Source organism: Anas acuta, chromosome 1 (assembly GCF_963932015.1).
Source record: "Anas acuta chromosome 1, bAnaAcu1.1, whole genome shotgun sequence".
Classification (NCBI taxonomy): Eukaryota; Metazoa; Chordata; class Aves; order Anseriformes; family Anatidae; genus Anas; species Anas acuta.
Genome location: NC_088979.1, coordinates 189,487,667 through 189,509,585, shown reverse-complemented (window position 1 = coordinate 189,509,585; position 21,919 = coordinate 189,487,667). Strand labels below are relative to the sequence as shown.

General features: G+C 44.0%; 1 protein-coding gene across 1 annotated transcript in view; it reads left to right on the top strand.

Moving 5' to 3' along the window:
• The window catches only part of ABCD2 (ATP binding cassette subfamily D member 2), a 46,366-nt gene extending 24,915 nt beyond the window's left edge, over positions 1 to 21,451 (top strand). The window contains exons 7-10 of the mRNA XM_068669738.1: positions 7,478 to 7,623; positions 14,255 to 14,339; positions 15,073 to 15,198; positions 17,494 to 21,451. Of these exons, the coding sequence (XP_068525839.1) occupies positions 7,478 to 7,623; positions 14,255 to 14,339; positions 15,073 to 15,198; positions 17,494 to 17,704 (568 nt within the window). The 3' untranslated portion in view covers positions 17,705 to 21,451. The remainder of the gene's footprint in view (positions 1 to 7,477; positions 7,624 to 14,254; positions 14,340 to 15,072; positions 15,199 to 17,493) is intronic.
• Positions 21,452 to 21,919: the final 468 nt, after the last annotated feature.

Genomic DNA, 21,919 nt, shown 5'->3' with positions numbered 1-21,919 from the left:
TGCTCCTGGTGTTCAGGCAGCACCTCCTGTGTTCAGTTTGTGCCCATGGCCTCTTGTTCTGTCACTGGGCACCACTGAAAAGAGCCTGGCTCTGTCTTTACACCTTCCTTTTAGGTATATATAAGTGTTGATAACATGTGCAAGCCTTCTCCTCTCTAGGCTGGCCAGTCCCAGCTCTCTCAGCTTTTCCCACATGTGAGAAGCTCCAGTTTCCTCCTCATCTCGGTGACCACCATGTCCTTCTGGGTGTTTGGAGCCCAGAGTTCTGCAGCATCAGGTGGACTTGCAGTCACATACTGCCCTGATCCCATCCCTGCTAGGGTTCGTTGGCATTACAGTCCCTGGAGTTCTGATAGGACTTTCTTAAAAGTAAGCAATTCCATTTATCATTTCTCCTGTCAAGCAAAGGGATGTTGGCATGATAACACGCTGCTTCGCTTCAAGATAAAGACAAGGACACGTGGGTGGCGTAACTGCCAGTGCCAAGCAGGAGCTGCCTCCAGCTGTTTTATGATTAGTCAGCAAAGTTTGTGCTGGGGCCAAGTGATAAGTGCCGTGCAGCACAGGCCTGAAGGCCAAGTTATATCTGCAGCGCAGCCCGAGACAGTGCCCACCCAGGTCAGCTGTGACAAAATGCTCATAAAATGGCTATAATGGGTTTTGAACTTTCTGTATGTCCACATACATGGTGTGAATCTGTGTTAACATTCTGCCCTGTGTAAAGCAAAGTGTTGCACAGAGGATTGGAGAGCAAAGTCATGGGCAGCTAAGGACTGTAGAAACCCTGAGCAAAGGCAGCCTCTCCTATTGCTGCTTCACTGCCTACACTTGATCTCTCTGAAGTAAGGTGTCACCGGTGAGCTGCAAAACCATGAAAAGGCTGGGATCTTTGTAAAAGAGGGAAACTGCCTCGCTCACTGTGTAACACTGCTGTGATAAAGGTCAGAAACATCCCTTCAGTGGGGTATGCCTGGTGGGACTGGCAGGCCAGACTCTTGTCCAGAATAACTTAAAGTTCTTTCTTCAGTTTGTTGATCTTCCTGATCATGCACCCAGTTGATCCTTTTATCATCAGGACTGCCTGTATGAAAAGCCTAGGCCTGCTAAAATGGAGTGTTTAAGGGGATTTTTTTCCTTCCTTTCTCAAGCTGGTTGATTTGATTCGTTGCAGAAGGTATAATTATCTCAGGCTGCATATCTGTTTGTATTTTGTACAAATTGCTGGGGCTTTGTTTTTAATTATACACGTGTTCCTGTGTGCTTTCTGTTCTCACTATCAGAAGCAACAAATGAACTGAACATGAAGATAAATTCATGAATTGTTCACCATAAACTTTTATGTCATCTGATCAGTTCTAGTTATATTGTAAGTGATCTAAGGTGACTAAGTAAATCATCAGATGGGATGATACCTGAGCATGAATAATGCTTTAAGTTAGAGGCTTCCTTTATCTTTCTCTTTATTATTTTCTCCCAGATTATTTTCTTGAAGATGTATACAAGGCTTCTTTGCAGAGGAAGCCACAAAGTGACTAGTGTGATTTTTTTTTTTTGGTCCTAATTTTGTTGAAAAACTAAGACTTTAATTCTGAGCACTTCATTTCCCATAAACTATGTTAATGGCTATAGGCTGATTACACTCTGCTCTGGTAACTGATCTATTTGAAATATTTAGAGGATGTTCACGTTAGTTCTGTGCGAGTGGAGAGGAAAGTTCAGTGCAGAGTATATTGCAGAGAGATCAATTATTTATGTCTTTGGAAGGGTTGCTGAAACTTTAGCTGGCCCTAAAATCCCTTAAACTAGACACAGTGCAATAAGCTGACCCTATTCCTTTTTGTTCCTATTTGCTAAATATTATTTATTCTCTCTATTTTAACTCTTTAGTGATACCACCCTCTGTGTGAGAGATGGATACACCCCAACTGTAAAGCATTCATTTCTCAAAGTGCTGATGCTGTCTTTGCCTCTTTGCTGCTTGTTTCATTAATGCCATCAAAGAACCCGGATCACTTTACTTAGTGGAACTTGGAATTTCTTGAGCATCACCACTGATCAAGCTTTGCTGCTGCTGAAAGTGTGGAGTTTTTACAGTTCACTTAAACCAGGAGCATGGCGAGAGCTGGAGTTCTGCTGAGGTGATTCCAGCTGAGGCATTACAGCACCTAAAAATTAGGATCTTGGCACCAGAAAGGTGAAGGGAAGTTTTAAATACAGGTGGATTCCCTAGGCAGTCAGAGATTTAGGGCTTCAGGAGGATTATCCAGGAAACCTATGTGGTAGGTACAGAGAGCCACCTAGAGTTAAGCCATAGGAATCTCTGAAGATAAATGTATGAACTCCTGCCTCTTAGGGACATTTAGGTGCCGAGCTGAGAGCTAAATATTAAACCCCTTCATCTATGATGAGCCCTCTCCTGAGAGCAGGCACCTAAATAAGGTTAGAACCCTCTTTAATTTGCTTTTACAACGCTACTGAAGGAGTGGGACATTTACTGCATTTCATATTAAAGAGCACTGAACACAAAAGGAACAACGTAGATGATGTTTCTCATGGGGGTTGGTACTAAAGTCTCCCTCTTTCCAGTCGCAGCCTCTGACCATTGTAGTATATAATTAGGCTCTTTCCAATAATTTTCTCTTTGGACACATGATTGCTGCCTCTTAGAAGCAATTTCCTTGCTTCATTGGGAAGATGAGAAGGTGCCCTGTCTTTGACTCCTCTTCAGCCTGGATGCTAGCCTAGAAAAATGGGAAAATGATTCCCTGCAAACTGAGAACTTAGCCTGAACCCAGCTCTTGGAAGAGGTTTGCTAACTGTTAGCTTGATATACACCCCCTTGTCTTGCATCTCTAGTAGCCACTGTGGTTTGTGTTGAACTTAAAACTGTTTCTTTCACTGTCCCTGCTGTAGTGGACCTTCTGGGGATTTCAAGAGCATTTGGGCATATCTGTGAGCTGTGCCCTTAGCTTTCTGGATTGAAGATCCTTCAGTGCAAGCACAGACTCATCACAATCTTTCAGGTTTCCTAGGAAAGCATCTCCGTGGCTGGAGCTTGGGCTCCAGTGTTATCTTCTTGAATAGGTATGCCTACATTTGGAGTGTGTTTTACTTTAGGTGTCAAGGGTGTTACTCTGCACTCTGAAACCATCCCAATCTGCTTTGAAAATCCAAGCTGAAATGGAGAATCTCAGGAGTAGTGCTTCCCTTTCTCTCTCCTCCTTGGGTATGTTAAGGAGGGACCTTGTCAGACAGAGACAGAAACTTAAAAGATAGGTCAGCCAAGAATTTATAGCTGTATTACATGTTGTTTTCTAGAGGATAGAGCTTTTGCAACATAACTTTGCCCATCTGTGAGAATAACAGGGCAGTAATAACTGCAAACAGACTTGGCAAAAATGGCAAATTAGGTCTTGATTTAGTGACATGGAGATGGGTTCCAGAATCACAAGCCTCATGTTTTTAGACTTCACCTTCCATGGAGAAAATGTTAATCAAGGTCTGTGCCAAGGAAGATAGGATCATCAGGCTGTACCTGGAAGCAGTTCCTTGGGCACTTACATTGGACTAATCCCTTAACTTCTGACGCCAGCCACTTAATTGAGATGTATTTTCAGTCCCTTATTTATTTCAGGGTGCTTATAATTAGGTCTGGGACCCATTCAGATTGCTTTATAGACTTTCAAAGTGTATATTGATTAGTTACTATAATTCTTTAAAGCATTATGGATGTCAGAACAGGTTAGAAGTTTTGTCAGTAGAGTTTATATTGTGTAGAAGACCAAAATACTTTTGAATACATCTCCATCCTCCCTATTATATTTCTCTAGTATTTTGCCAGTGTCATACACAATGTCATGTGTTAAGGGGACACTGGGGAATCGTTCACACTACAGGCTTCAGATTGCAGTGTGTGTTGGGATTATCTTTCTTTCAAGCCTGTGCTCCAAGGGAGAATTCCTAACCCTTGGGAATGACAGCTTGTTACTAGGAATTTAAGTGTACCAAACTGGTACTTTTGATGCAATAAAACCATCAAACTGGCTAAAGAAGGTCCGTTTGTAGGATCTAGAATTGCCTCTTCCAATAAATACCTTGAAATTCCAGAAAACCAGGAAAAAATCTGTACATTTTCTCAGCTTTCTGAACTTTTGACACCAAAGTTATAAAAAAGAGTTACTGGGCTTAAATCCTCTCTCAAAACCAGCTCTCTTGTCAGAGAGCAAAGAAAGATAGCAATTGCAGAGCTATTACTGTCAAAGACATCACCCCACACAGCACAGAAGTGCCTTTTGGAGTCTAAAGAATGCTTTCTTTGAGCTGGATACCCAGACACTGTCTGAAAGGGAAGACTTTGTAAGGAATCAATTATGAACAGTGATTAAACTGGAGGAGAACTTCAGGACAAAAAGACTGGTTTTGTTGTTTGAACTGCTAAAAATTTAATGAAGACAATATTTTAACAAGGAGCTTACCAGCAAAGACAAGACTTCACTCCTTCTGTATCCAGTTTCTTAGACTTCTGCTACCTAATGTGTAGCTATCACACATGTGTAGAGTCGATTATAATAACATCTGACTTTTAACAGGCTTTGGTGTCTTTGTGGCATCCATGGGTAGGTAAGGAGATTATTGTCTTCAAGTTATGGGCAGGGAAGTTGGGTTTGGTATGAGATTAACCTCATCCAACTAGACGTAGTTACCTAAGCTAGTTGTCTGGGCACTGTCTCCCCACTGAGGGAGAAAGACAATCCCAGGATGAAATTCATCCCCACCCTAAAATAATTGGGATAAATCAACCGCAGAGCTGCCTCTCTTTGTTGTCAAGAGTCGCAGCCCTGAACTAGATGCCAAGCAAGATGAATTGTGCCCTCAGGGATGTGAGTGGCTCCCTCTGAGATGGGGGAAGCAGAGCTTGCTCTCCCACTTCCAGGGACAGACCCATAGCCACAAACCATTTTTCTTTTACTTAGTTAGTAATTGATGGATTTTGCTATTCCACTGCAGGCTGGGCTTTTCTTTCAGTTTTACAGACTAGATGGGGAGAAGTGATCCTGGTAGTACTGGTGCGTTTAGATGGGAGGCCACAAGGAAAATCCAGTTGTACCAGGAAGCGGTGCTGCTGACTCAATAAACAGCACGGGAGCGAGTGTCCTAGTGTGGTGCTTCTGAGCACTGCCTTCCTGCTTGTGTTGGAGGTTAAATCTCAGCTGCTAGCCATTATAGGATCATACTTCACCAGGGTAAGGTATTAATCCCCAGACAAATTATATGACAGGTAACTCTGTCCTCCTTGCTCTCTCCTGCAGCTTCACATAAATTACACAGCCTTATGCACATCCTTCATCTAAACTTTTCTGAGCCGAGGTGGAGTTGCTGTCTTCTGTCCCAGAGATGGCAGCAGTCTGGAGCAAATGAAGTGATTTCTCCATATGCGTATTTCTGCATACAATAATGAATCTGGGATTCTGTGCAATAAGTAAAGACTTTTGTTGATTTTTTTGGACAGCACTGTGGAAAAGTATTGTACTGTTACTTCATGAAATTACATGTTTATAGTTAAGGTCTTGCAGTGTCTCCATTAATACAAATGGTTCACTGCTCTTGGTGTTCGTACAGCAGCCCACTAACCCCAAAGCAGAACAGACAGAGCAAAGAGGAGCACCAGCGCTAGTACCTGACTTGTGGTTCTGGTTTTGCTCCATCCTGCCTGCAGCAGAGACATGATCATATGTCTGCGAGCAGTTCAGATTCCCTGCTCTTCCCACCCTCAGCCAGCTGGTGGTGGAAGCAGCATGACTACAGGTGGGTACAGACTGTGTCTGCAGCACAAACAACAATCTCTGTTCTCTGTGGCAAGAGCAAGCTGCCTGAAAGATTCCTCGTTGCTGGCCCAATCTCCTCCTCTGTGTCGTCATCTCCAGGCACCACAGCTTTAGTAAGACGAGTGTTATTTTGGCAGATGCACCTCGAGGGAATTAGTTTAACTCCTGGTACCAAAAGCAGGATGGGGTCTTAAGCCTGGCTGTTCTTCAGCTCTGACCTTCCCCTCTTAACTCAAAACCCTACAAATCATTCCTGGAGTGTTTCCAGCTTCCGAGACAGGATGAATAGTTGTCCTTCACAAGAAATCCTTGGAACACTGTAGGAGAAGAGATGGTCAGATACCCATGTCTCAGGCTCTTTATATACTCTGGCTAACCACTCTACAAGCCAGTTGGTATCAGCACGTGGAGCTCAGGTGACTTCACAGGACTGTGGACATCTGAGCCCTTTCCTTCAGGGCTGACGGAGCTGCCTGTACAGCTCATTGCCATGATCTCCAGCCCACTGCTTTTCAGTGCTGATTGAAGCTGCAAGGGCAATCTTCTGCTGTGCCACCTCATCTTGCTGCCAGGGCCAGCAGTCCTTGGCCTGATTGCTAAAATGATCCCTCAGAGTATGTATACCAACATTTTGTCAGGAGGCATTAGAGTTCCCTAGGCTAGCCCAAATTTTGCCCTGAAGTACCTCAACTGCTTCAGGCACATCAGCTCCAGGATTTGTAGCGAGTCCTCACAAAGTATCCAGGCCACTCACTGCACCAACATGGTTGATACATGGTGACATGGTCCAGCATGGTGCCACAGTCACTGACCGTGTTTGTGACGGGATGGGGCAGGTCAAAACGGGAACTACCAACACGGGGCCTTTACGTTTTGTGCAAACAGGCCTGGCCTTTGGAAACTGAAGCTGGATTTGGATCACTTGAAATAGATAGGGCTGTTTTCACACTTATTGTTGGCATTTGTGTATTTCTTTCCCTCAGTAATTAGGAAATAATGAAAACTACAAAGGCTGTGTCAGAGGTCCTGCATGTGCTCTGTTGGCCTCTGAGCGAGGCTCACCAAGTGGTGTCATATATGGGTGGGAGGCAGCTGGTGTCTTAGGGTGCCTGTGCTATCCTAGCCTGGTTGGCCTGATACCATCTAAATAGCTGTAAAACTGTTCTTCAGGATGACTTTGTTTAGAGACTAGGAGAATTTTTCCGGCCTGGGCTGTACCAGGGGCTGTGCACAGCCCAAAACGCGAAAACTGCCCATTGCCCAGGGACTGGGCTGTCACTGGGGCCCTGGCTCCAAAGTGGAGACAGCTTATCTTAGTAAGACAGATGAGATTGCCAGGTCAGGGAATGTGGAGGTTCAGAAGAAGCTCCTGATTGCAAGTAAAAACCTTCAAAAAGGGCTCTGAGGTAGATGTTTATTCTGTCGTTTTGTTTTCGTGGTAGTAATACCCATGTTGCTATGTTGTAATCTGCTGTTGTGTAAACAATGTGTTGTCCCTAAGGTAAGTTTAGGAAGACATTCACCCACGATGCACCCACAGATAAATCCAGTTTTAGGTGCTTAAAGCATTATACTGTGCTCACAGATTGTCAGCAAGATGCACTCACCTGGAGCCAGCTCTGCATTACCAGTTTCTCTGTATTGTTTCACAGGCCCTACATGTCCATTGGAACGCTACGTGATCAGGTCATCTATCCAGACTCCGTGGAAGACATGCATGAGAAAGGCTACCAGGATCAGGATCTGGAGTGTATCCTGCAAATGGTTCATCTGTACCACATAGTTCAAAGAGAAGGAGGTAAACTGCTTATTTTTGTAAAAAGCTTCCCAAAATCCCTTATTTGTGTGTGTGTGTTAGTGAGACTGACTTTTACTTATTGAACACGCAAAACTGGATCCAGACCTGTGTTTGTGGGAGCTGCACAACTTCATGTTGCTGCTAATGGAGGGAGAGGAGCTAAATTGCTCCTCTCCTCTGCAGCAAATACATGCCCAGCTGAATGTTCTTGTTCTGTTGTAAAGTCCAGTCCTTTCATGGTATTATGAGATCTCCCTTCATATTTGTAGAAAATGTTGTGTCCTAAAACCTTGTAGTGTCACTGACTACACCAACTGCGCAAAAGAGGAGACAGTGTAAATACACTGGTACAGTAAAAGTTGAAATGCTAAAGGCTTCTGCTGAAGCTTTTCATGGCTTTTCTTTCCCTCAGCACAGCATTAATTTTCTTCCTGTTGTTCACAACAGCAGCCACTAGTATCTAGTTTGAATCCCCTCACCCCCAGTATTACACTTTTAAAACAGGACAAAGTTGGTACCATTTAGAGGGAAGAAGGAGGCTCTCCAAACCCCTCCAGGGAGGTGGCATTGGAAGTGCTGGATGAACCCTGCCAATGATGTACTCTGCCAATCATCAGTGCTCCTTTTTGAGAGAGTCATTTGGTTGCATTGCCTTGTAACGTGTGTGCTTGGAGTCTCTCAGGGTCATTGTGACAACTGAGTAGTGCCTCAGCCACTGAGAGTCCCAAGGCAATGTCTAAATTCCCATTCCTGCATGGCAGCCTCTTGTTCTGTTCAAAAGGCAGAAGGTGTACTGCATTTTAGAGTGGGGAGTAGTAATCATTTACAGCAGCAATTGTATGACTACAGATAGTTCTCCACCTCACAGCCCTGTTGATAGACTCTTATCTTGTCGTGGGTTAATGCTTCTTAGTTAAGAAAGTAATAATGACTGTTGACCCTCAAGATACAGTAGAACATAAAAATCTGTCATGGTGCTAATTCATGTTGTTATTCAAGTCTGATACTGTGACACAGGGATTGAAGAAAGGGGCAGGGAACTAAACACAGTGATTGGAATAATTGCAGAGAAGGCCTGTACTCACTGCACTGACATTAGAGCTATTAGTTAGTATCCCTGAGTCATTCACTTCTCTACGTGGGGTGTACAGATTGCAGAATGAGCAGATGTGCTGGCATGGGGAGCTGGACGAGGAGAGGCAGTTAAGATGTAAGTGGCAGGAAGCCACGGCGAAGTGTGCGTTCATGGCCTGTTGGTACTTGTAGGCATACTGAGCAGCACGTGGTCCTCAGCAGCCAAAACCATATCCCCAGTGGTCTCTGAAGGCACATCACAGTGGTTTATAACCCTGCATCTGGAGCATGTAAGCGATGATGGGGCAGTTACTGTGCTCCACCTCTCAGATGCCAGTGCCTTGGGTTGGTATTCTGAGCTGCCAAGCTCAAAACCCAGGTTTGGATCAGTCTTGCTCCACCTTCTATGCCTAAGGACAGTAATCCTGTCTTATTGCTGACCCCATTCTTGCTCTTCTGCTTGTCTAACTGCACAAGTGAGACTTAGGAAGCAATCTATAAAGAGGACAGTGTTAATGTTCATTGGTACTGTATCAAAGCTGCAGTCAGGATAAGGGAGCACTGTGCAAAAGTTGGCAGAAACAAATGTTATAAAAACTTTCTTAGACTGCAATCTAAAACCACACAAGTGGGCAAAGCCGGAAAACAGAGGGAGAGATTACCACATACCAGGAAGTTTTTAAGACCATAATACACCTACTTAGTCACTTTTCTCCATGGGCATTTGCAGTGCAAAGGGAGGAGAGACAGGAAATCTGTGACATATGATTCGACACGTTACATGGATTTCATATACTTATGTATTCTTCAGAGCTCTCCCAGTCTGGGTCAAAGGCTTGTATTCAGGGTTTTGAACTAGCAAGCCAGAGAAACTTTTCTTGAGAGTAAACAATTGATTTTTTTTTTTTTGTTTATACAGAGCTGAATATTTTATTTTAATTATTTTTTTATTTCCGTCTTTTACTTAAAATTAGATTTTTAAACTAAAATTATTTCTATTAGAAATTGAATGTTTTGTTTGCAAAATAATGAAAAGTCCTATGTAAAGCTTGCAGAACAAAGGATTTACCCCAAATCGTCTTTCTCTCTCTCTCTCTTTTTTTTTTTTTGGCAAACTGCTTTGATGGTTGACAAAAAAACAATGCTTCCCAATAGGAAAAAGTTTTGCTGAAAAATTCCCAGTGAGTTTCTGTTTATGTATTGTGCACATTTTGTGAATGTGCAGCATCTGGAAGAAAGAAAAAAAAAAAAGCCAGCAACAAAACCAATTTTAGTTATCCGTATTCTTGGGTATATATGCAATATATCAATGCTGTTTTCAACCAGTTTCCGTAAACTGATCCAAGAACGGAGCTGTCTATCAACCATCTAGTTACAGAAACAAAACATAATTCCTCAATCCTTTTTCTTTAGATCCTCTTCACCTCCGTAGCCTTTCTGTCTCTTCCCCTTTCACCTATCCCCTGCAGTGCTGTGCCTCTACCAGACAGTAGGTCCGCAGGGCACGGCCCCGTTGCTTTAATTGACCACGAATGCCACACACATATAATACCACGCTGTACAGTTTTGTGCAAGTCTGCTCCCTGTGGGCAGTTAGGAAAAGGCAGATGGAGCCAGCATTACACAGCTCTGGCTCTGAATGTGTTTGTCCTGGAGTGACTTCATTGTCTTTGGCTGAGTTATTTGCACATTGCATCAGTTGAAGGGTCACCAAAATCCAAGGGTAAAATAGCCAAAAAAAAAAGCCTGATATTATTCTCGCTGCCAATGGCATAAATTCCCATTTTTTTGCAGCAATAAGGCTTGACCCAATTAGAAGTAGAATAGTCAGAAGAATAAAGAGGCCAATTTGGCATTTATCTTCAGTGTTACCCTTATGAAACCTTTTTTAATCTGTAGCAGCTGAATATACCAAAACCAAACCAAGCAAAAACCCCACTGACAGTGCCACCCCCACAGCAGCACCACTCCTGACATTGCTGAGCCCAAGCCCTACATAAATCTGGTGTAATTCCCGTGGCAGCAGCCCCCCTTGCAGCAGGGGCCAGGATGCTCTTCCTGCAAAATCCCACAGTGGCGTTTAGAGGAATGCCATACCCCTGCCTACCTTTGCCCTCCAGCCTGTCTGCACTCCTTAACTTTGTCCTCATGTAAAATACTAGAAAACTTGGCAGAAGCTTGAGCGGAGTGATGCTGATGATTTAAGATTACCTTGTATTGTAATCGGTGCAGTGAGTCATCCCAAAGAAACTTGCGTGCATGATATTAATGCCATTCAGTAATGCATTCAGTAAGGTGCCCCATCAATACCTGCAAAGTTGCTAGCAAAATGAGGAAAACAAGGTTATATGCAGCATGGGTGAAGAAAAGGCACATCCAGAAGTCTGAAGAATACTACGGAGATGTACAGTAGGTATCCATAAAATATCTTTTTTGACCTGCTGTGAAAATCTGCATATATTTAGCAAGTGTCAACAGCGCTGGAGCCGTAGGCTCGTGGCAGCCTGTCACATGGGGGAAGCCGTGAGCGCATGTAGCAGCTTGCTGGATGCAGGACCAGGCCTGCCCGCTCAGGGCTGATGACATTACTGAACGGGTTCGACCTGTTTATGGTTTCTCAGCACCCCAGATTATAATTATTCCTCATTATTTTGCACATTTGTCATTTCTCTGGATCTTGTCCAGGGAGCCATTATGCTAAGCCACATATAAGCACACCGACAAGCACATTTCCTCTCGCTGAGATTTTTCCATCTGATCATTTCAGCCCTGGATTTGCTTTTGTTAATGCCACGGACAGCAACTCTGGCGTGCTCTGCTGGCTTTTCCAGTGGCTCTGAAAGAGCCACAAATCCCTGCAGTGCCACGCTGAGCTGGGCCTCATACCATTGATCATCTCTTTGTTCATCAGAATCATAGAATCATAGAATATCCTGAGTTGGAAGGGACCCTTAAGGATCATCAAGTCCAACTCTTGACACTGCACAGGTCTACCCAAAAGTTCAGACCATGTGACTAAGTGCACAGTCCAATCTCTTCTTAAATTCAGACAGGCAGAAGTGGGCTCCCTGGCTGTAGTTTGCTGCTGTGGCCTCTCTCCTGTCTTGCTACCATCCTCCAGCCCATGTCTGATGAGCTGCATTGGAAAATGATAAATTGGGAAAAGGAGCTTTTTAACTTCTTCCTTTTTTTTTGGCATCCGGATTTTGTCTGGCATGTAAGTGCAAGGATGGACAAGGATGCAGGATGCATAGCGCTACAGACCCCAGATGTAATCCTATTTTTAAAGTCAAATTTAGCTTTTTTTTGTTTGTTTTTCCTTCAGAAAACTTAGGAAAAAGAATTGTAAAAGAAACCCTGCAAGAAAACAAGCTGCTGCTGTCATGAGGCTATCGCTAATTTCTACTGACAGCTGTGTGTGTTTCTGTCACCAGTACTCTGCCCCAGCACACTGCGTGTGTTATTTGTCTTCCTGGCTGCAGAAGGCATTTCTGTGGCATCTATTGTTCACCGCATCTGCATCGTATCATGTGCAGTCAAAGGCTGTGTGTACCAAGGAGCCTGGTGAGGAATTTGGGCTCTGAAAGCCAGGATTATGCTGGTACCTCTGAGAGTTTTGTGCTGCGATCATGGACAAGCCATTTCTTCTCTTTATTTGTAAAATGGCTCTAGCTGTAGGTGCTGAAAGCCCCTGACTTGGCTGATGGTTTTGGAACGCTAAGGTCCTTTCGTGACCTGCTCCATGCCAGCAGCAAGGAAAGAGAAACAAGCAGATGCATTATGGTTAATGCACAGTAGGAAGTTAGTTTATTGGGAGTGAGATTGCCTTAAGTGTTCAGAGGAAATAGCTCAGACATTAGAAAATAATTTTTGAAATGGCAAAGGGATGATGTGAAAGTGGATCCTTCCTTGTCTATTGTTTAAGACGTTCCAAGGGGTGAGCAGGGAAGTTGAGGGAGGGAGCGAGGTAGCAGGAGGCAAGATGCTAATATTAAGTCAGAATATAAGTTGAAGTGACCCCAGAAATGCTGTATCCTGGTGAGCTTAGGCTAGATCTCACCCCTTCAGGAAAATCAGAGAATGAATTTGCTGGCTTCGGGACGTGGTTTAGTGGGAGACATTGGCAGCAGGGTGATGGTTGGACCAGAGGATCTTGGAGGGCTTTTCCAACCTTAATGCTTCTGTGATTCTATGGTTTCCTTCCCATTTTGCAGCCCTTTCATGAACCTCCTTCTCTCTCTGTCCATTACTCATAAAGCAGCTGATCTGAGCACAGGCGCCGCTTCCATGGGCACACGAGCACACCCACACACAGCCTAGCTCAGATGCAGAGCTCCCATCACAACTCAGCCCTGGAGATCATCGATATTCTCAGCTTTAACATCAGCAAACATAAACAGCAGTTCGCTTGTCACCTTCAGAAGTGTAGCTGTTTCTGTGGCTTTTGTGAGGGCTCCAGGCATTTTGTAATCTTTTTGGGAACCTACAGGTGTTGGTGGGGCAGCGCCGCAGCTTTATTTCTGCGTGGTCCCAGTGCTGGGACTGATCATCAGAAACAGCTTGTGTGCATCTGTCCCCAGTCCCAGAGCTGATCTGGGTGGCGATCCAGTTGAGCATTACACAGCTCCCTCTCTGCTGGGAGCCAGCTGCTGGGAAGCACTGGGATCCTTAAGCAAGAATGAAAGGAAACTAAGGAGACACTGTAGGATCAGTAAAGGTGACGTATTTCTGATGTACACATGTGCTTTTTAAATCTATGTACACATTTATAAAAAAATCCTGACACTACTTTATAATTCACAAGCCCCCTGTAAGACTGCAGATACAACAACACATCCCCATCCTGCTGCATGCAGCTGACAGTGATAAGATAAAAGTCAGCTGGAGGCCTGCAGAATATTAAATAATAACACCCAGTGCTATACAGCCGTGAGTCACTTCTAAATACAAGGTAGCAGGAAGTTTGTATGTAAAAGCCTCCTGTCTGCATGCACGGGTTTGTGCATTAGCTGCTTGTCTGGGCACACAGAATGCAGCCCTGGGTCTGCATCTGTGCTTCTCTCCAGTTTGCTGACTCACAGCAGTGAGAGGAGTCAGGCACTAAACATTGTCATCTGATGCTGCTGTTTATGGATTTTTTTTCTCTCTCCATGCTGAACTTGTTTTTAAATTTCCACGCAAATCTACTTTCCTTTCAAGGAGGTATAGCAAATGGTTCCCTAAAGCAAACATGGCAGAGAAATGGTTAGTTACACACAGGTCAGAGATGATTCTTCACAGAGATGGTTAAGTGGAGTTTTTTGACAGTAAACATATGATAGAGAAAATTAAATTCCTCTTTCAAAGCTGGCGTAGTATTTGTGACATTTTTCCAATTGAGTGGTAGTGGAAAGGCACTGAAGTATTTCTGAAGTGATCCAGAACCCTGAAGGTTTCTCCTGCAATGGAAGTGCTCTTTATGATTTTGGTTGGGGATTGCAGAGATGTTGCAAGTAAAGGTGTATTTCCTTCATCAGCTCACATTGTCCTGACATGTTTTGTTTGCATTTTTTGTAAGGCTGGGATGCCATCATGGACTGGAAAGATGTCTTATCAGGAGGAGAAAAACAAAGGATGGGCATGGCTCGCATGTTTTATCATAAGTAAGCATTTGGGTTTGTTATTTAAATAATATTTGAAAACGAGGAAGAGTTTTGGAGGTTTGCTGCAATAGTTTGAGCAGTAGTAGAGGGAGATCTCCACGCAATGTGCTCTACTGCTAGACTGCTGCGTAGGACTGCAGACCTTGTCATTTATTCATATAAACTCTGCTTTTAGTTTGGGCAATGCTTCTTAATTAAGATTTGCTTTTGGAAATGTAGCGTTACATTTTCTGCATGTTCTTTTCTGCATCTAATCGGGCACAAATGCCTTCCCAACATCTGTCCTACAAATATTGCAGCAGTCTGATGACTGCTCTAGAGGCTACGGGAGTTGGAAAGCCAAGCTCCACATTGTTTTTTTTAATTTTGGAGACTGCAAACCCTGCAGAGGCGGCCCAGTCCATACCCAGCAGTGAACAGAAACTTTCTGAGTTGCCTATAGTTACAGCATGCCTTGTTGACAGAACAAAATAACACCAGGTCAGACTGGGGCACAGCAGTTAGATCACTGTGTGCTCACAGGGACCAGGAAATAAAACCCATTTTTCCTGGAAGCCACGTCTGCACCTAAAAAATGCTTGGGAACTCGGAGTTGGTGCTAGGCAGCTTCCAGCTGCAAATGAGGGGCAGCTGGCTTGTAAAAAGCCTTCTTCTTGTCCTCTCAATTAAACATCGTATGTGGGAATATTGTCCAAAACGTAGATGACTTACATTCTTTATTTACTTTTGCAAGGCCAAAATATGCACTGCTGGATGAATGCACAAGCGCGGTAAGCATTGATGTTGAAGGAAAAATATTCCAAGCTGCGAAAGCCGCTGGGATATCCCTGCTGTCTATAACACACAGACCTTCTCTTTGGTAAGTATGTCCAGGAATTTGTCATGGTCCTCGCTTTTAGCCTTCTGCAGACGTAGATTGGCCTTTGTTCTATGAACTAGGACAGTTGTTTAATCAATAGCTACTGCACTTTTTAAGATAACCTGTCTAAAATAATAGCAATGTAAATGCATTTAACATTGATTTATTTCATTCTTTGACACATACTTATTCCTCCCTCTCATTTTTTTTAAACGTGTGGCAGTTATTAACTATAAATAGCAACATGCAGGTAGCTAAGGGGCAATTAATTACTACACCACAGCCACAATACCTCTCATCAGATTATTCTATAAAGATGACGAGATCCATGAGCTGTCTGGGGGAATGCTTGGGAGAAGATGGGGAACATGGCAAGTGAAACACCTACACTTTGTTCTTTCACAGGAATCGATGCATCCATATTAAAACTATGTCATATAAAAACTGTGTCAAAAATATGACATAACTTCCGTCATGTCCTGTATCTGTAGGGCCCATGCGCTTTCAAAGTTTGATTGTCTAGTTAAAAAAAAACAAAACAACAAACACTAGAATTCTGAGAAAAATCATTCTAGTGAGGTGATGCTAATTATGGACAAGTCCCTCAAAGGAAATAAATACAGTTAGTGAATACATAAAACAACCAATACTTAAAGGGCAAAAGGAGATAAGATGGTGTCAGCTGACATTAGCAGAGACTATTTGTTCTGAAGTCCTTGGTCTCTATTAGAGTCAGGTTGTTTGCTTTTTTAAGCTGATGACAAAATTGGGTCAGAACCTGAATTTTAAGAAAAAATCGGTGTTCTGATAGGAAAAATAAAATCATATAGACACCTATTTTTAAAATGATTTAAACTATACTTAAAAATAAAAGGTTTTTTAATTTAAAATTTTTTGAAGTTGGCGTTAGTTCAAACCACTGCTAATATTGGTATTTAAGCGTATCGCACCTACAAATAGTGATGATGCAGAGGGAAATTCTGCAAAAGAGCTTGTGAGAAAGACCTTTGAGTTCAGTTTTCCATGGACATTTCTTGTTTTTTAGTATTAATACTGTTCAGGAAGGTTTGTAGCCTTCACAGTATTAATGAAATTATCAGAAATCTGGTAATTTATGGGGAATTTATGGGGATCAAGAATTGATAAAAGCAGGTGGATAGATGGGATGTAATGGCTTTGTTCTGGAGAAGTAAAAAACAAGTGCTGAGTATTCAGAAATAAACATCAAATGCCTTTCATCAGGTATGCTTCCGTAGGGACTGCACTGTATAGACAAAGATCAGGGCCACATGCTGCTTTCTCCTTAAGATTATACCAGGAACTGTTTGCTCTTTTATTCAAAATACTGGCTACCTTCCTATACCACAGCAATTAGATGTCTCAGTCATCTATCTTAGCTTCCTGATTTTATTTTATTTTATTTTTTATGGGTGAAAAAATAGAGGGACGGTTTAAGCATTTTGTGTCACAAAGAATAATATGAAAGAAATGGTGAATGTAAGCCTCTCTTTTGAGCCTCATGTCATAAGCTGTTGAGTTTATTAAACTGTCACATTCCCCGGATGGAATTTCTAATCACTGTTTTGTGACGTGTTTCATCTTCTATAATTTATAGTGATAAATTACACTGCCATAACAGCAGCTCTGAGGGAACTCTTGCACCTCCTGATAAATGTCCTGTCAGGTCTTGGCAAACTCCACACACACGTACACCTTTGAATATTTTTAGTGCACACACCCTGACACACAAAAGATCTGTGACTCTTACACAGACTTTAGTTTGGCTCCTTGCAGTATTTTAGGACTGGAGGTTTATTTACCCAACCTTATAAAATGAAGGGGAACAAACTGGGGTGTAATTTGAAGAAGCTGCTTTTATCAGTAGCATCAGGTGCATCGTGCCTGAATGCATTTTCAGCTAAAGCAGCGTAACATCTCTTGGAAAGTTAAGTAAATAAAATTAACTGGGGCACACTGAAGAGAAGGTATTATTTGTGCGTGCAACAGACTGCAGCTGGGAGGAGTGTTGGTCAGGGTTTACGATCAGATATCTGTAATGTCACTGGAGGTGAAGGCCTAGGGAAGTCCTGGTGACAGGCTTTGAAAACCCAGACCCCTCACAGGAGAGCGCCCTGGGTTTATGAGTCACTGAAAAGCTTGTGAAAGTCTTACCAGTGATCCAGGACTGGACAACACTCATCTTCCTGAGAGATGCCACTGAAAACAGACACAGACACCCAGACTGCGTGCAAAAACGTGTGTGCAAAATTACTGATGTTCTGATTTCTGACGCAGGAAGTACCACAGTCACTTGCTGCAGTTTGATGGACAAGGAGGCTGGCGCTTCGAGCAGCTGAACACGGCCGTCCGTCTGTCGCTGAGTGAGGAGAAACAGAGACTGGAGTCCCAGCTTGCAGGAATTCCCAAAATGCAGCAGAGACTGAACGAACTGTGTAAAATGCTGGGAGAAGACTCAGTGCTTAAAAAAATGGACAAAGAGGAATAAATAATTTATGTTTTATGTTTTTAAAAGTATTTTTTTAGTTAAAAGCATTACAAGTTCAGACATTATCCTTTGCATGCATTGTGCTAGAGGCTTAGAGCATAGAGAAACACAGCCAGCAAAAAATAATGCTCTGAATGCTACGTAAGACTTCAGCATTTTAGTATTAAGGAAGAACGCGGTGGAACTGTGAAAAGAAAATAAGCAAGTGCACAGAGTATGAGATTAGTCCTCACAGCTTATGTTAATTCCTAGTGAAAGCTCAATTCACTGCAAAGAGCTACGAACACTCTTAGGTCTTGTAGGTGAGTTTTGGCCTGAGACCTGGCCTGCAGAATGTGCTCTTGTACCAGGTCACTGTGTGCGTATGATATGCCTGCTACGCAGGGCGAACCTGGCATGAAGCTCAGGCATGGAGCACGGCAGAGGCAGCTTCTGGGTGAGTGCATGCAAAAGTCTCACTTGGGTATAAGAAGCATTCTTTCAGCCCGTGTAAAACAAAACTCCTGTTCTACTACTGAGTCGCATACACACCTTTACCCGCGTTTCCTTAGGAAATAACGTAAGAGGCTGACCAGAAGGTGATTGTCTGAGCAACCGACTGCCCTTGTGACAAGGGAAAGAGGGATGGAGCTGAATATGTAACATACAGGTGCTGTACTTGATGCTGTTGTGCACAGCGTCGGAGGCTCTTTGCCCTTGGTGATGCATCAGATATTTTGGGGAATTATTTGTATTCTGTTCATAACCTCTTGGGGAGGGGATGTAGCACTGAGCCTGGCATCAGGAGACTGTTTGGCTTGACTAAGTCTTTCGTCTGCTTCAGGGGCCTGATCCAGCCACTGGAACTCTGACCCAGCTCCTCCGTTGGTAAAATTGCAGCGTAGACACTGAGACACTTTGTGATGGAAGAACTGCAGGAGAGAACGGTGGTTTCTAACCCTACATTGAATTCTCAGGCACTTACAAAGGGCTGTGAAAAGCTAGAACATTTTATAACCACTAATTGCTGCCTGCCATGTTTTGTTAGAGTGGGTGAGCACCGTGCTCCCCGTGGGCAAGCAAGAGAGCACAGCGGTTACAGCTCTGCTTCCAGGTTTGCTCCCAGGTTGTGCCAGCTACTGCGGTGTCCCCAGTCAGTCGTGAGGGCTCTGAACTGAAACTCCCTGAGACCTCAGAGCTGGCCTGAGTGCCTTGCTGGAGGCCAAACCCAGTGGAAATAAAGATAGGAGAGCAGGAGCCACATCTCAGAGTAGGCTGTCTTCCTTCTCACTGTGCGTGCTAGACTTGCTGCTTTGGCTGTTCCCCTGTGGCTCTTGCACCAGAACCTGGAATAAGTCTGGTCCCTGTCCTGCTGCTCTGGAGTCTGTGGCTTGAATGCAACCCTGTACTTGTTCTGGTGACAGCTCTCATTAGTTTTCTCTGCAGAGTGCCCTAGGACATCTCACTGACACGGAAAGGAGTGCTCCTGGGAACCTCTGAAAGGGATGAGGAATTAAGGTTCAAATAATAAGGTGTTGTGCTGCAAAGTACAGGTGAAGCACAAAGCACAGGTCAGCGGTGTGGTGGATGACTTGTGTGTGCGTTTTAATCTGCGAGTGTCTCTGCTTGTCCCTCCCCCTGAAGGCTAGCTTTCCGCCCTCTCATCTTCAAAGACAAATTTGTAACTGCTGAGGAAAGAAGAAGTCAGCCAAGAATCTGTTCATGAAGGAGATGACTGATGATTTTAAGCTCTGCGTGTTTCTGAGTTATGTTTCTCGCATCAGGTGTGCGCCGTGTGCCTGCCCTTGCCTTTGTGCATACCTTTGTGCTAGCACAACCCGGCCACAAAACCACTTCTCCACAAGATCCTCCCGAAGCAGGAGCTGAGGTGGAGGAAGGGGAACGACTGTTATGCACTTTACCGTGTGGCTGGGAGCTAAAGCAGGGTTGTCCCGTCCCCGAATGAGGAGGACACTGAGGGGCACCGAACGATCGGCCCAGTTGGGCATAGCTCCCAGTTACAGCTCCCAGCCTCCCACTGAAGCTCAGCACCACGGCACTTGACTGGTTGGGAGCTGTTACTGGTGTGCACAGCACCTCAAAATCTGCTTTATTGCCTCGCAGAGATCCAGCTGCCATCTGTTCTGGCCCAACAAAAACAAAAAAAAAAAAACTTCTGAGGGCACTGCTTAGGAGACAGTTTTTGTTGTTGGTGGTGTTTGTTTTTTAATGAAGTTCTGCATAAAATGTACATCATGACTGATGAAATTTTAATGGAAACTGGAATTGCACTAGAATCAATGTGATAGTATTTTTCTTTGAGTTTGCTATGTGTTTTTTGGATCCAGTGATAGACTTGGCTGTCCCCATTCAGTAATAGGGTGTAAAATAACCCAGCGTCCCGCTCTGCTGTTTGCAGGCATGAAAAGAACATGAGAGCACTGATAGGAAAATAAAACCCTTCCCTAAATAGGATTTGCCTGAGTAATACCAAGCCAGTTTTAGAAGGATTTTCCATGCCGGTGATTCATTCTTCTTAAAGTCAGTTTCGTGGTTTGAAGAGAAGCTGCCCTGGAGATTTGCTCTGCAAACGTCTGGCTTGTTCCAAATGCTGATTGAGACAGGAGCCTCTGGTTCCGTTTCTAGAGAGTTTTGCCTCTGGTGTGATTGAGGACAGCTCACTTTGTGCTGCTTTGGACATGGCCAGGGAAGCAAGAGCAGAGGTGCAGGCTCCCTGCTCGGGGAATTGCTCAGGTTGATGCTCTTCTGCAGCCAGCATCGAGGGAGCACGGGGCTGTTGCAGTGCTCCCAGAGAGGGCCGGAGCAGGGCAGGATGCCTCGGTGGAATCCTTTTTCTTGGTACAAGGAGAGTTAGCCATCAGTGTCCATTCTCTTTCTGGCTTCCAGGAGCTGTGGCTCCCTGGGAAGCCAAGGAGGCAACGTTGTGGCTCTCCTAAATGGTGCATCTAGCAGGAGCTAGGCAGATCCCACTCTCAGTATGGACGTGGTGTAGTGCTGGGTGTGTGCAGCCTCCCAGGGCAGCCTCTCATGCCCCAGCACTCAGGGCAGACTGGGCTTGGCTGGGTCTGCATCCTGAAGAAGTAAGGCGTTGAGCAAAACTCACACCAGTCTCAATCACAGAGTAACCATACAATAAAAATAGTAAATATCCACATCAGCTCGTGCAGATAATGCTGGGATTTATTTTTTTTCTAGAGTCTTCAAAATGGAAGCAAGCATTTTCTGTGCGTGGGATTTCAGTATTTTAACCTAGGAAAAGTTTGTTTTTCTCTTAGTTTTGGGACCAGACTATTTTGTGTTTTAGATTTGGAAGCCCTCCTTTTGCAGGAGTCAAAAAACATAAGAATCGTGAAAGGATTTTTTTTAAAACCAGTGGGATCTGTGTTTAAGTGAGGAATGAAGGACTGGGTATTCGATGGTGTACGTTTAGGGAAAATTGCAATAAAAATGATATCCTAAAGCAAACGAACAAACACGTCCACAGGCCCCTCAGTATGTCAGAATCGTCATAATGCATGTCAAAGCCAAGTTTATGAGCCTATGATCAGATTTCAGTTGTATATGGAGTGAAATCACCCTACTGAGTCGTTCATACAGCTTGAGAGAACTGAACTGCTAATCGAATGTGTCTTTGTTTCGTTTCTGTTTGATATTAATGCCTTTTTGAGAGCAGACAATTTATAAAGCAATAAATTATGCTTTCCAGTTGTAATTTATTCCAACTTCAAATAAAACAAGTTGCATTTACTTTGCCTTTGCAGTTTACCTTACGAATCGTGCACAGAGCAGCTGAGACCCGTGTGAGAGCTGTGCCAGTGTGCTCTGGGGACCCCTTCCCGTGCCTCATTCCTGTGACAGGGTTGGGAAGCCAGGGGTAGGTGTTGTGTCCACCCACGAGCTGGCTTGGGTCCAGCCAAGTCAGAGAGCACTGACAGAGCAAAGTCCAGGGTGTGAGCCATGAGAAATGCACATTTTGGGGTTCTGGGGGGTTGTAGGACCACACTAGGGCTCATCACAGCACAAGGAGACAAGCTGGACTGCGGTGGGAGGTGATGCTGCACATGGCTTTCATGGTTTTTTGGAAGACGCGTTGGTTTTTGTTCCTTGGAGAGCATCCCCGCTTCGTGGCCAGGCCAGCAGAGAGCTGGCGCCGTGTGCTGGCTGAGTAGAGGTGTTCAAAGGCTTGGTACAGCTGAAAATTTCTGGTCAGTGGGG